The sequence below is a fragment of the Stegodyphus dumicola genome, chromosome 12 (assembly GCF_044657685.1).
Source record: "Stegodyphus dumicola isolate Sdum_Otavi_A_Nest chromosome 12, ASM4465768v1".
Taxonomy (NCBI): domain Eukaryota; kingdom Metazoa; phylum Arthropoda; class Arachnida; order Araneae; family Eresidae; genus Stegodyphus; species Stegodyphus dumicola.
In genome coordinates, this window is record NC_140779.1 from 80,133,960 (window position 1) to 80,149,271 (window position 15,312).

Here is a 15,312-nt window from a genome sequence, read left to right on the forward strand (position 1 = left end):
CATATATAAAAGATTAAAATCCTCTTTTAACATCCCCAAAAGTAATCAAATGAAAAACAAAATCTCATTTTAAAGTTATTTACGGTAGTCTGGATACCTTTAGACATCAACTTTTGGGTTCTTAAATAGAAAGTTACCTTTCAAGGCGTAGAACACGAACGGCCGTAAGTCTAGTTTTGGGAAGTTTAATTCATAAGCTTTAAAATAAAGTAATAAAATGTTTTTGAAACTTTCATAAAAATTGACGATTAGAACGTAGTCGGATACCTTAATAAACGCGGCTATGGTTCCATAACGACTGGCATCCGACAGGATATCCCTCCTCTTCTTCGCTGCATCACGTGAAAGATGGCAATGTGTTCTAAAGCATAAATTCATTCAAAAGCACATTCAGTACCATTTCTTTCTTTTCATTCTTGACGGTAGAACAGAAGCTATTGATACCTAAATTGGCAGTGCGAAATACTGGGCCTAATTGAATTCACAGAATAATTCAATTCAGCCTAATTATCAAGTGTTACTTTTATATGCATGCGCCGGCTTTATTTAGACGAGCATGAAACAGTTTTAAAATTATATACACTTCAGTTATTTATTCGGCAATGATGATTTATGACTGAATATGCAACATTAGCTGTTGTCACATATTAGTAAACATTCTTCGTTTTTTGGGGTGGGAAAGCATTATTTCTTAATTTAATGCCGAAATGTTGCATTACTCTTATCGCATATATAATCGCATTTACTCTTAGAATAAATCAACAGGTCTGAGCATAGATGCGGATCTACAACATCTCAGAAGCACCTAGCGTAAAATTATATCTGCGAGAAAAAGTATTACATTCCTTCTACTTTTTAATTTTCACTCAAAATTTGCAAAGCGTTGTATATTGCATCAAATTATACCCTTCTACACTTTCATCCTGTATTGGCATTAATAACTTAAATTTTTGTTAATTTCACAAATCAGAAGAAAGGGAAAGTAAACAACGATTTAGATGGGACTTTTTTGTTAAGACATAAACGTTTAGTGAAAAACTTTGAAATAGAAGCAGTCCTTTTGGAAAAAACAAAATATGTTTAATTCATTACAGTTTAAGTAAGAGGCATGATTTAAAAACTTTTTTAACATTCATTTTTCTCTTATGTATTGTAACCTAATTGTAAATTTATGATATATTTATAAGGAACGAAACATTCTATTATTGTACTAAGCTTTTACAGTATCGCTATTCTTACTTTTCCGTGTAGCAAAATAGTTTTTTACAATCTAATGTGAAAAATATAAATAGCCTTTCATTTATGTTTTATTATTATGCCTTTTATTTATGCTCAGTCATTTTTTGTCTTGAGTTTATATGTTATGTAAGTCACGAAAAAAATTTCAATTTGTAATACAGGTGAAATAATGGTAACTTTATGAAAGCAGTATAAGAAATTAGCAATATATTTTTTGCTTAAAAAATTGTCTTTTAAATTATAACATTATAATCCTTTTAAATTTTTTCTTACTTTTTTCATGTAAATTGAAATGTAGTGTGCATAGGATATGTATATACATAAATTAAGAAATCTGTAAGTAAAGTACTTTAGTTATTTTAAAGTTTATTTATTATAAGAATAAAAGTTTATTATAAGAATTAAGTTTATTTATTTATAAGAATAAAAACTGGTGAAAAAAAAATTTGATTTGTAAGAGACATTTTTACACAAATCAGTTAATTGATACAGTACTATAAGAATAAAATTTATGAATATATATGCTATGCAAGTTAGAAAATCCAAAGTATTCATAAATGTTAAAGATAATAAATGTTCATTATTAAGCAACAAAACAAAATAAGATTTAAGAACTATGTTAATTTAATTTGCATAAATTCAATTCTGTTAAGAAAAAGTTTTAAAAAAAAGTTACTTGCAGTTGTTATAGAATATATCGATTTTTAAAATCGTTTCATTCATGTAGAAAGCTAATAATATGTGCTATTTTTATTTTAATAAAGAACGAAAATGGAAAAAATATTTGACTGAGCAATCAAAGCATTTATGAAAGAAATTATTAAAACAGTGAAATATCTTTACATGTGAAATTATTAAAAACTTAATTATTGAATAACGGAAGGGAAAAAATAAGAATATTATTCTGTGCTGGAAAACTTCTAACAAGAAATTTCTGCCCATGTATTTGCGTTGTTTCATCAGTTGAGCATGTTTAATAAGCTGATTTCTTTTATTACTAGTTAAATAAAAATTTTCAAGTCTTTCATCTAAGTTTCCTAAAGAGCTTAAAAAAAAAATAAATAAAAAAGGAAAAAGAAAAACCTGTAAAAGGTTTGTGCCTGTAAATGTTGTTTTTCCACTCTCAGCACATTATTGCAAAATAAACAACTGTCTGCAGCTGCATGGTGCTGCCATCTAGTGCAACTTCATAAAAATGTATTTATTTGAATGGAATGATTTAAATTTACTCAATTGTGACGAATAGTTTGCAAATTTTATTTTGTAACTGAGTAATTTTATGGATTGTAATAGTTACGAAGATAAATGAATATTAGTGAAATCAGTTATTGAGTTTTCTAATTTTAAGTAGTAAAACGTCAAACATTAACTCCAAATTCTCTGCGTAACCAATTGTTACCATACTCAAAACTTTTCATGCGAATTTTTTTTTATTCAATAATGTGAATATTGTGAAATATGTGAATGTTGTGAAATACGTGAAGACTAATTTTTAAAAAATTATAATTATTTTAGTATTTCAAATAAATTGGGTGTCTTATTATATATGTAACAACTAAGGAAATACATATACTTTCAGCTGTGACATTTAAAACCATTTTCTATTGAACAAATAAAACTAATTCCTACTCATTTAAAAATTGACGTAAAATAATTCTTTTGTGTAAAAACATGTTTTCTGAATTCAGCTGAATTATTATTTTAGTTTTTCAATAGTTGAATACACTTTTACCCAAAAGGTATCAGTTCTCAACATGTACCACTGTGCCAAAAAAAAAAAAAAAAAAAAAAAAAAAAAAAAACGGGGGGGGGGTAGGTCTATATCTCTCATTCTACTGGGCCGATTGACGAAATTCAAATTGCGTTTTTCATATTTCGAAAGCGCGGCTTAGGTATTATATTAGATTTATAGATAGCGTTGTTCTAATATAGGTATTTTGACACAAAAGGGGACTTTTTCTGAAATGACATGCCAATTTTGTTCCAGATCTCGATTCTACGAATCAAATTATACCAAACTGCCAAGTTTTGTAAAAATCGCACGAATAGTTTTTAAAAAATTAGCTTTCAAAATGTTACCTCTTAATATTAATTGAATTTCATAATAAAATTTTTTATTAAGTTTCATTTTTAGACTCATCTCCAAAAAATTAGTTTTTTTATTGAAAATTTGCTTTCTAAAATATACATCAATTTACATATTGGAGCGTTTTGAAATTTTGCATCTTTTTCTTGAGTGATAATAGCACCAAACGATAATGCGCACTTTGTTAAAATTATTTGAAAGTATGAACGATGACTTTTTCCCCCGCCCACCTACAGTGAAAAAAAGAAAAGGACAATAGGTTGCATAACTTAAGAAGTGCGCCAAGTAAATTATTCTTGGCGAAAATTGAAAAAATACGCCAAGATAAATTTTTGAATTTCTCTGCAAATTTAGCACCAAATTTTACAGCATTTAATATTTAGGCGTAATTTGCGTCGTAGAATCGAAACACGGAAAAAAATTCGGCATGTCATGTCAAAATACCTATGTTAGAATGATGCTGTGTATAAATCTAATATATATCCTAAGACGCTCTCTCGAAACATGAAAAACGCAATTGAAATTTTGTCATTTGGCACAGTAGAACGGGAGATATAGAACTGTCTTTTTTTCCCCTGCGCTCTTTACTTTAACAAAAGTTTCTTTTCAGTTATTTATCTCATTTTAAAACTTCTATTGCTTTAATTTTAGAGCAACTGAATTAAACTATAATAAGAATTCATTTACTGTGCATATAACTTATTTGAATATTTGGAGTACAAATAACTAGGAAGATTTATGTAGGAAACAAATGTATTTTAAACTTTACTTGAGTTTCAGCATGAAAGGAAACAAGCAAAAAACACATTTCTGCCAAATTTAGAAGTATCAGTTTTACCAAATTCGATACTTAACACATTTAATCAGAAGTTGTTAATACCCAACTATTTTAAAAATTCATCAAAATATGCATTCAGCGGTTCAGTTTAATCCCAGATGGAAAACTTCTTTATTATTATATTTTTAACCCTTTATGTCCCAAATTGTTTTATTTTTGAAAAGTAGTTTGAAACTTTTTATTACCTTTCTTTATGCGTGAGAAAAATTTCGCATTAAACTTACAAAAATGTTTTAAGTTTTGCATCGCTTTTTTTTTTTTTTTTTTTTTTTTTTTTCATTTTAAATTGGGGCTTAAAGTCCCTGTGAGACATAATTCAGCGATTTTATAGATTGGATTTTAAAATTTCGCAGGGAAATAAAGGGCTTTAAATAAGTTAGATACAAAATATTACAGTATACATTCGACTATCAGGCAGGGGTAAGAACCATTACTTTTAATCAACTAGAAGTATACTTTTAATCATCTAGAAGTATACTTTTAATCATCTAGAAGTAACTGTTTCATCTTTTTGCTTTCTAATGTTTCTTTGTAGTCAGAAGTACTTTAAGTATGAAGTAATTAAGTTACTATTCCTTAAGACATTATAATAATTGAATTGTGTCGCAGATAACATAAAAAGAAATTATAAATCATTTAAGTTCGTATGTGCTCTTTCTGTATTGGATACCACGCTTTTCTTTTAATTCTTTTAATTAAATATGAAATTAATTAAAAGAATTGTGTCACAGTTAGTAAAAGACTTTTTACTACAAAAATAAGCAAACGTATCATGTATAACAATAAAATGAAGCATGTAACTCTAAATAATTTAATAAAAGAGTTTCAATCTGTATTTTGAATTTATTGCTGCTATTTTTCAAAACGTATTATAAAATTATAGGAAGTTACCTAAATTAATAGCATCAGTGTACTGATAACAACGGAAGAAGAAAAGTGTATTGAATATAATCAGTTTATAAAGGTATTAATCAAATAATTACATTATTATTCAAGTAATGAAATTTTTATCCAGCTAATGCCGGTTAATTAAATTATAAAATTTTTATCTTTTCTTGCAGCAGTTAAACATGCCATGCAATTAAAATATATTCGCTCTGAAATTTCATTTATTTATTTATGTACTTACTTCTTTTGATGATTTGCGGATTTTTATAAAAACAAAGAGAGATGAAATAAAAATATGAAGCATATAAACCAATAAACATGAGGCATGTTAAATTTAAAAAGATTTTTATTTTCTTTTATCATTCTGTAGATCTCTAAAGTTTTGTTGAAATCGAAATCAGTATAAAAACTGGGAACAATATTTGTGCTACTGGGAATTAAAGTAGATACGTTTTTAACGAATCTGCCATCAAACCCCTTAATTTCCTTTGACAAAAAGGCTTCAGATAGAGGATATGAAAACAGTGATTTTTCACTGTGTATTTTACAAGCATTTTCTAAGTTGCACTCATAACAGATATATGAGCCATCATGACAAAACAGTAATCAAAACCCTGCTTTTTTCCTCATCCAGCAGAGATTTTTTTCCTTTCTTTCAGGTGTTAACTAAGCCTTTTGGATATGATGTCTGTTAAATTATGACGTACAAAATGAGTTTCTGATTAGCTAGTTAAACTCCTCTTTAAATTCATTTTTATTGAACTTTAAAAAGCATTTCAGCTAAAACAAATTTCTCAGATTTAATTTCCTTCAAATCGCAAAAAGATTTGCTCATAATCGTATTTTTAAAAATATTGACTTCTTTCCACAAAGGATCTTTCTGTCTCAAGAATAAGCTTTGAATGATATAAGAATTTTTTTTTCTTAAATTTCAGTTAGAAATATTTTTATTTCTACTTGAATAGAAAATGCTGCTTCCTATAGTTTCCTCCTATAGAAATGAGTTTGTTGGAACCAAAAATTTTTACTATGTTCCGTATTCACGACTTTACAAATTAACCCCTGTTTTAAGAAAAGGTGTCTTATTTGCAAGATGAGAATCGGAGCAGGAAAAATCATATCAAACATCATTTATTGAGTAAATTAAATTCTTCTTTGTATAAATCAACTCGTTAAAAGTCTTCAAACTGTAAACTGAAACAATTCATTCGTTTAATTTTGAGAATAATTCAAAACAGCTCGAAAATTAATGACAACGCGGAAAAATTACTTTATTTAGTAAAAACAGTTTTAAACTTTAGCAGTTTTATCAGTTTCTTAGAAAATTTTATGGAAATTCGCTTAAAAGATTAAAACTAAATAAGGAATTAAATTCAAAGGAAAAATAAAAGTATTTTGAAATTCAGACAAATCAGTTTAATATGTGTACCATTCAATTCAATTAAAGAAGTATCCTTAAAATAATTTATTAAAGATATTTCTTTAATTTAATTGAAATTTAATTTGCAAAATGTTCTGAGATATATGGACAGGGACATTAATTACAACATTTCTGTTGATAGTAACATCTTGTTCACCTATATTTGCAGTGAAATATTTTAATAAAAGTAAATGTAATCTGAAAAGCAAACTCCTGTACTTTGCAAAATAAGAATTATTTAGAAATCTAATCCACCTATCTTTATTTTCCTCAAATGGGAATTTTATTCTTTAACATTTAAAGACTATTAGAGTCTGTTATGGACTCAATATTAACGTTTTTCAGCTGGGTGTAAAGTAAGATGGGAAGTTAATTTTTTTAATCCTTCTTTTCACTATTTTGTTCTCTTTTCAGAGGAATGTGCCAATATCCAGTCTCTTGTAGAATCAGATGGTTTCACAATGCATACGGACGCTTACTCTAGGGATCAACATCAAATGCATGATCTTAAACCGACCAATATGCATGACATAAGACAACATCTTCATCATCAACCGCAACAACCACCACCACCACCTCAACAATACTGCCGAATGGAGGACAGTTATGTTGGTGCTGGGGACTACTTTCCATCTTACGCGTGTCCACCAACTAGCCCCGCATCTAGAAGGTACCTTCTTCTCGATTCCAAACTTCAGGAACCTATCAAGAGACCACTCTCATTCGAAGAACACTTATTACCGTTGCCTGAAGATGACCATCCCTTGGTCATCGACGAAGGGCGACAACAGCATCGTTATGGGGGATTAGAAGATGAGGACGACAGTAATTCCTTGCAGTCATGTAGTCAGCAGAGCGGTAGCACGCCACATTATAATAACAGCTGCTGTGAGATGATGCCTTCTCCTCACTCTGATATGGGTGATGGGAGGAGGATGCTTGAGTGTCAACAACCCTCACCACAAGATCCGTCACTTAGAGGTAAGTTCTTAAAATGTGCATTCATGTGTCTTTTTACTTTCTCCTTTGCTAAACAATGAATAAAAATCTTCCCTACTTAATATTAAAAAGGTAATGAAATTGAGATAAGAAAACATTTACTATGCATGAAATACTATAAAACATTCTATAAACTGTAAAAAAAAAGAAACTTCAGTACATCTTTACAACTTACTTGATAATTATGAAGAATGATTTTAGATGCGGGATCAGTTAAGACATCTTTATCAGACATAACCTAGCCTTCTCTAATGAGAGTTATGGGCCTGATGCAATATTTAAGTAAAACTTTAAAAACGCTTTATGCAGTTTACTAATGCCTATCCATTTAATTTGATGTACACAATCGTAAGTTTCTAAAATCGCGTTTTTGTTTTAGTATGTTTTAATGTAAGAGTTTCATAAGTAAATATCCACAGTTTAATAATAGCTGTAATTCAATTAAAGGTAATAACAGTAATAATACGAGAATAGTCTGAGCCACCTAACAGGCAACATGTAATAAACGCACACAACACAGAAAAAAATCAATCAAACACGAAATCCAATATATTTGCGATTTGAATTAATAGCAACTATGACTTCAGATGCATTTTTTTCAACTTTCAAATTTAATAACATTTTGTTATAATCAACTTTTCCATTAACAAGACTATTAAAGGCCCAGGATTTCAAAATTTGTTAAACTTCGCAGCAGAATTAGAAATATTTATCCAAAAAATTACAAATTTGGTTGTTTTTGGAATCCGAAGAATTATTTCTAAATTGCGTCTTCCCCTTTCGGCTCTCTGTTCAATTTCACTATGCAAGGAAGTGTTCTACAGGCGCGGTATCTTTGTTTAATTCATTTTGAGTTTTATTATGCCTTCGACTATATTGCGGGCCTCTAAACATTTGTCGTTTAACATTAAGATGGCTATTTTCAGTGGGAACACTGAGTATAATTTTTCAAGAGTTCAGCAAATATCTGCAAATAGATTAACTGGCTTACTGGTGAATTCACCGCTGAAAAAATATCGTGAACGGAAACCTGGAGGAGAAAACAGGCAAGAAGAAAACTTTCCAATTCTAAAACATCGCGATACAAAACATTGTCATAGAAAATAAAATGATAACAAAATTTAGCAATCTGAAAACTTCGTAGAACTATCCTGATAAAAAATGAAGCAGGTAGAAAATATCGAAATTTATCTCCCTAGTTTCGACCGATTCTATTAAGATGACAGAAAACCAAAATTAATTGACACCATAAGTGATATTTAGAGAGCAACCCAGTCACTGTATGCAAAGTATTGCATTTGTAAAAGAATATGTTTCAAAGAGTTTTGAAAATCTTAGACGCATAAAATGCATATTTCTGCGGTGAATTTTTCATTCGTGTTTTGCAGTTGATTTATTTTTATCACAATATTTTCAAACAGCGGAGTTTTTTACTACATTATTTTTCACCACCTTATTTACCACTTTTCATTCAATACCTTATATTATTTGCTCTAATTTTTTTTTTTTTTTTTTTTTTTTTTTTTCCCAACTACAACATTTTGCATTTTGTAAGCCTATGTTTTCTTCACCACATTTTCGTCCGCGATGTTTTGGGCGAATACTAATTAACTGCTTCTTCAAATAATAAAATTTTCATTCATAGTACAAAGTTAAGCATAAAACAAATAAAAACACAAAAATATGTGTTTTCAGATTTCAAAATTTCAGTTTCAAATTAAAATTTCAAATGATTAATATAAGAATTTTATTATTTTCTTTCAGAAAACCATGGCAAAATGTATCTAACTTTTCAACCTTATTCTCTAATTAAGCTCAGTTATTTTTTTAAACTTTTTTAAAACTCTAACATCCTGTTAGTATTCTTTCAAAATAAATCGAATAAAATGCCTATCACTGAAGCTTAAGATTTTGCAAATTAAAATCTGAATAAAGTTGTAAAATCTCGGATACGAAACAATTGTGCTCATTTAAAACTATAATGAATTTTTTTCACTAAATCTAGAATTATCTACTAATCTAGATTTTGTAGCTGAATTGCTGTATTAAGTAGTTAAATTCTGAAAATTTTATTTCTTACATGTTATCTAATAACAGTTCTAGAATTTTTTATAAACCATTAAATAATTAAATACTGACAGATTACTAGAATGTACTGTCAGATTGCAAGACTAGAAGAATTATCTACTAATCTAGATTTTATAGCTGATTTTCGATTTGATTTGAGCAATTTTAATCTTAGATAGATCAATAAACTAAATAACAAAATTGACTTATTACGTAAAAATAAAAATAAGTTATAAATATTAAAATGAGTAAAACTTTGCTAAATCATAATATTCAATTCAACTTATCTACTCTGAGTTATTCAGTTCAAAAGTTTAAAATTCTCCTAGTTATTGTATAAAAAGGAGAAAAGTTTGGTAACATTTAGTTTATAAATTTTTATGAAATTTCAGATTCCCCCGCCCAAACAAAAATCTTTTAATTTACTCTTGACAAGAAAGGGCCAACATAAGTTTATTTTACCAATATTTTCCGATGTGAAAATAAATACATTCTTTTTACTGAAATTAGTATTATTACTACTAGTTGTTAAAAAAAAAAAAAAAAAAAGTAAATTTTAGAAAAACTTGATCAAGTAACAGGTAACTTTTCACTTACTTAAACATGTAACTTTTTAGTAAAGGAATTTTATTTATTTCATTTTTTTAAATTACCCTGCCGCGAAGACGGGAAAGTAGTTAGCGACGCAAGGCATGGATGTTTATAAATGTATAGTATCTGTGCTGTATGGAGGCGCTCAAAATATGCGGGGAGCCGAACTTCCTCTCGAGAGGTTGCTGATAAGGGAAGACGGGTGAGAGATCCTCGGACTTGTCCCCTCGAAGCTCTCCTTTAAACTGTGGCAGAACTGAGCAAAGTCGGACTGCCGCCTGCATGGTGCTCAAGGCTCTGGCGAACGACAGACGCATATTTCTTGTTACAGTAATAATTCGTGGATTTTTTCTGATTCAGACAAGTGAGATTAATAACAAAAAACAGCAATTTAAGTTCCCCTTAAGATTAATTATCCTCCCAAAAAGTCATTTTATCATTATTTAAAAGATTATTTATGAAAGCGACATTTTTAAGCTACAAATTAAGTGGAAAATGAATTTTTAATTAGATACTTCAAGGCAAATAAAATATTTTGAGTATTATTTAGTTAATGAATGAATTATTTGCCAAACGTCGAATTACCTTCGTCATTTCCTTACTGTGACGGATTATTCATAATTGACGAAGATGCTTAGTGCTGCCATCTATGATCAAAGCATGTAACAATCAAATCATAACAACAAAACTAGCTGATTTAAAACTTGTTTGAAAAAGTAAACATTGTGCTCTGCTGAAGAATTTTATAATTCGATTTAATATTTGCATTTTCAATAAAACAGTATAAAAATATTTATCTAAATAACTGTTCTTGGTAGACGAAATGAATAGCAATATAAAATAATTCATTTTTGCAGTCTGCCTTGAGCGAAAAATTATACGACGAATAGAACTCAGTTTATGTTTATTAAATATTTTTTTTTCGAAATTTCTTATAAAAAGTTCACTTTTATACTAGCTTCTTAAATTTTAATTGAGGAAGAAACTGTTAAGGCATTAAAAAGGAACTCTAGAAAACTGTGTTTAACGTGTATTATAAGAAGTTCAGAATGTTACTAGACGTATAACAAGAATTAATTAAAAGGGTTTGAAACTGAAATTTTTTGCTTAAATTTATATTTAACTTAAAAGGAATTTAAAACATATTTTTTAATATAATAATAAGTATAACAATATTTTCAGTATCGCAAAATGAAAGACTTATACCAGATGCTAAACAGCTGTGTAAAGATTACTTGGAATAATTACGGTATGTAACTGTATAAAAACCCTCTAGATAGGGGTTCCCAAGCAGGGGTGCAAAGTAGAATTTTGTTTAAAATAAATGAAATAAAAGTTTAAAATTTACACGCATGCCATTGGTGCAAGAGCCAAACATATTTCCTTCACATGCAGATTAACAGTGCATATTGTTAGTGTCAGTGTTTAACGTGTATGTGAAGAAATTGTTGATCATATGGAAATAACATCAGAATCATTTGATAGATATTTTAAAGGACGAGAACTGAAAACATCGTAAACCAAGATTATAAACCCGTACTCTTTTAGTTTGGATAATATGTCGGATGATGAAGAACGGAAGGAAGAACTTTTAAGCCTGCACACAAATATGATCCTTGAAACGCAGTTTGAAAGCAATATTTGGAACAATACTGGTGTATGGCAATAAATGTAAGATTACCCTCAATAAGAACATAGTATAGCACGACTTAAACATAACTAAACTACTTTATTTACTAATATGAAATAAAATGAATGAAAAGATAAATTAGTTGAAAGTGAATGTTATAGGTGGTAACCTCACAATTAAAGTCTCAGTTCAAACAGGATTCGATTCAATGAATGAACATTTCTCACACATTATCTGTCTCTTAACAGTTCTACCCCTTAGAAAGTCCTCCACGAAGGCATCCCTCCCCTTAGGCAGATAGCCCTCGAGGCTATGCCATAATTAAATAACCTAATCTAACCTTAACAGTTTTACAGGCACGTCTGCCCTCATATGGCTAGCTCGATATAAGCTTTTCAGCTTGGCTACAGGGAACTTGAGACATTAAAGAAACACGTCTTGTTTCCCACCAACTCTCGGAGAATCTGCAAGCCGTCTGCTTGTCTCCGTTCCTTTCCACGTCTCGAAGCTATCTGGGAAGCTATCTGTCTCGATTGCTCCGCGTTGTGCTAACCTGTGATGACGTCACGTCAGCTGGGTAGAAGTAGAAGTAGAGGGAGTCGAAGAATATGCCACTACATAAATATGTTTCCAAAATTTAATGAAAAAGCATTAATTATCCTCATCCTATTTGGAACGATGTATTTATGCGAGACTGAATGTAGCGCCCTTTTATCAAACAGAACAACGCTTTTGCAGCTGAGGATGATGGTTCGGTAAAACCATCGAAACTAGTCCTGTGAAAATTTGAAACGCTGATTTTCGTTATTTGACTTCTAAATTAATATTTGTTCGGCGTGTTATTGTATCTTAATTTATGCAAATGTTAATTTTTGTATTATTTTATTATGTCCATGTTTAATTTTTTTATTATTATTAAAGATTGGTTGTTTAACTTTTTTTCCTTCCTTGCACGAAAGAAACAAAAAAGGAAAGAAAAAATTAAAATTAATTTCTTGTACAATATGATACTTCCTCATACATTACAATACTTTCTTTAACGAAAAATTTCGGGTATCATATTTTAATGGAAATATCTATTTTGACTATGCCCGGATACATTTTGGCCAATTTTTTATGTGACGTCTGTACGTACGGACAGAATAAAGGAATTGTTTTTTTAGAAATTATTTTAGGGGAACGCAAGATCATATTAAAAATTTGTTAGGGATGCGGGATATAAAAAAGGTTGGCAACCCGTACTTTAAGCATTCAGATAAGAATAATTTTAAAAAGCTCTTTTAGTCATAGTTAAGATTTCTTTTTTGAGCTTCAAGTTCGGCACGGCTGTAGAGATATTAGGTTAATTTGGAAGCAAGAGTGATGAAAATTTAGCAAACGCCTTCGCCGGGAATCGAACCACGGACCTCTGGAATACCGGCCCAGCGTGCAGTACCGCTACACCACGAATGCACGGAAGGAGATATACCTTATACGACTTCCAAGACATAGACGACTTGTTCTCATTTTTTCATTCCAAAACTGATAAAATTTTCCAAAGAAACTAGTGAGAAATATTAAGTAAAATATTCATACTTTATTTCAATTTTCGAATTATTTAAAATTTAATATTTTTATTTTAATTCGTACTTTAGAATAATTTAGAATAATTCCCCAGTGCTTACTGCGCTACGTTCAATAAGTTTAAAATTTATGAATTTATTTTGTTTTCAAATTCACAACAATTTTTGTTTAAATTTTTATACCATATTTCAGCTCAATTTAGCATATTTCAGCTCAATTTTATAAATATTCGCATATAAAAGAAAATGAATTTGACATGAAATGAATTGAGCAAGTACTCCTAATTCACTGATGTTATTCTCTAGATGTTAAATGTAGAGAATTCTGCGAGTTCTAAAGAGATAAACAATCTTCACTCTCAGATTTTTTACAGTAAGAAGACTGAAAAGAAATTAACTGCGATAGAGCAACACTTAACGTCCATTTACTGATTGTTTCGTTTCTGATACTGAGTTATTAAATACTCGCTAGGAATTAAGAAAATATTTCGTCGAAATTTTTTAATTATTAAACACTTTATGTAACACAACAGGGACGAGAATATTTTACATTTTTGACAATTTACAACACAATAATCCATAATTGCTAACCTTCTTTGCATTACTGCCTATTTCTTGGGTAACTACATTTTCAAATAAATGATTTCTAATGACTGATACTGGGGTTAAAATCAGAATTCAATTTCATATTTTATTAGATTTTTGCTTAAAACTTTATTGTGTCCGTCTAATATATTTAATCATCTTCAATCATCTTCATTATGATATCTGCAGCCAGCATATATCATAATCTACTGCTTTCTATAACACCTTCCTCGATGAACTTGAATTCTGAAAATTTAATTATGAATGGAACAATTTTTACTGAACTAATTAAACCAATTAAGCAATAATTTGTAACATTTATTACCATATATGAATCTTGAAGTAACTTTCAGGAAATGATATATATATGAATGATTTCATTCATTTCAGTTAAAATTCTTATTCACGATTTTGATTTTTAAATCGCCATTTTTAATAGCTCCTCTAGTTTATTTTTAGTCTCTTCTAGCCAAAAATATGATAGCTATTTGTGTTTTCATTTGTGAGGTCCCATCATGTTAATCTAACTAGTTATTATGATTTAGCTATTTACTGTCACTTCTCCTGTCCGTTTCCCTACCAGAATGCAAATCAGGTTAATAGTATTTAAGCTGAGGTTTTTTGATTGTAAAACAAAACGTGTTTCTGCATCTCGATGCCACATTACTAAGTTTCTGTTAACTCAGATAAGGTTGTATTATTCAACTTTGCATTATAATTACCGACATTCAAATTGTTCCGCCGGTGAGACGTTTGAGCCAACTTCGCGTTAAATCAATTGTGTAGCCTTTGATTAGTTTTAAATGTTGACACTGACTGTTATTTTAAGTAGTGTATTAAGGGTAGCCTTGAAGTTTGTAAATGTGCCTTAAGTACAGTGCAATGATCAATGCAATGTATATTATAAAGTGTAATGAGTATGTTTAGCAGTGTGTTAACATGCGATGTAACCAGGAGAATGTTTAATTCCGCATGCAGAAAAAACTGAAACTTTGCCCTTGTATGGCCATGCACTGTCTTGATTCCGGAGTATAGCTTTAGACAGTTGCTGTATCCGGTTGATACTCGATTAGTCTATGCAAGGGCTCGGGTGTTCGGACCCGCTTTCACCAGTCACCTGTTACTTTAAGTGACATCATCATCAAGTGTTTGCCTGATTTTGTCAAGAGCAAGACGTGTATTTATGTTCCAGTTCGGATTAAATAAAAAACCATCAATTAAATGTTAAACCGTTCTAAGACTTTACAATTCATTTCAGACACAGCGATAATTCGTTTTACTCCTCAACGAAGTATGGGCTTAGTTATACTGCCAAAGAACACCAAAACTCTATAACATTTTATATCATTTAACTAAAATGCTAGAACTTAAAATATTTCTAAATATTAAATTTTAATGTGTCATATT

The 15,312-nt window shown here is 29.6% G+C and overlaps 1 protein-coding gene across 9 annotated transcripts in view; it reads left to right on the forward strand.

Annotated features, from left to right (window-relative positions):
- The window catches only part of LOC118187366 (uncharacterized), a 554,527-nt gene that overhangs the window by 412,383 nt on the left and 126,832 nt on the right, over positions 1-15,312 (forward strand). For all 9 annotated transcript variants that reach the window (XR_015038239.1, XM_085806623.1, XM_085806627.1 and 6 more), the window contains one exon: positions 6,886-7,452. Coding sequence is in view for 8 of the 9 variants with exons in the window: in XM_085806623.1 (XP_085662749.1) it covers positions 6,886-7,452 (567 nt within the window). In the remaining variant the exon portion in view is untranslated. The remainder of the gene's footprint in view (positions 1-6,885; positions 7,453-15,312) is intronic.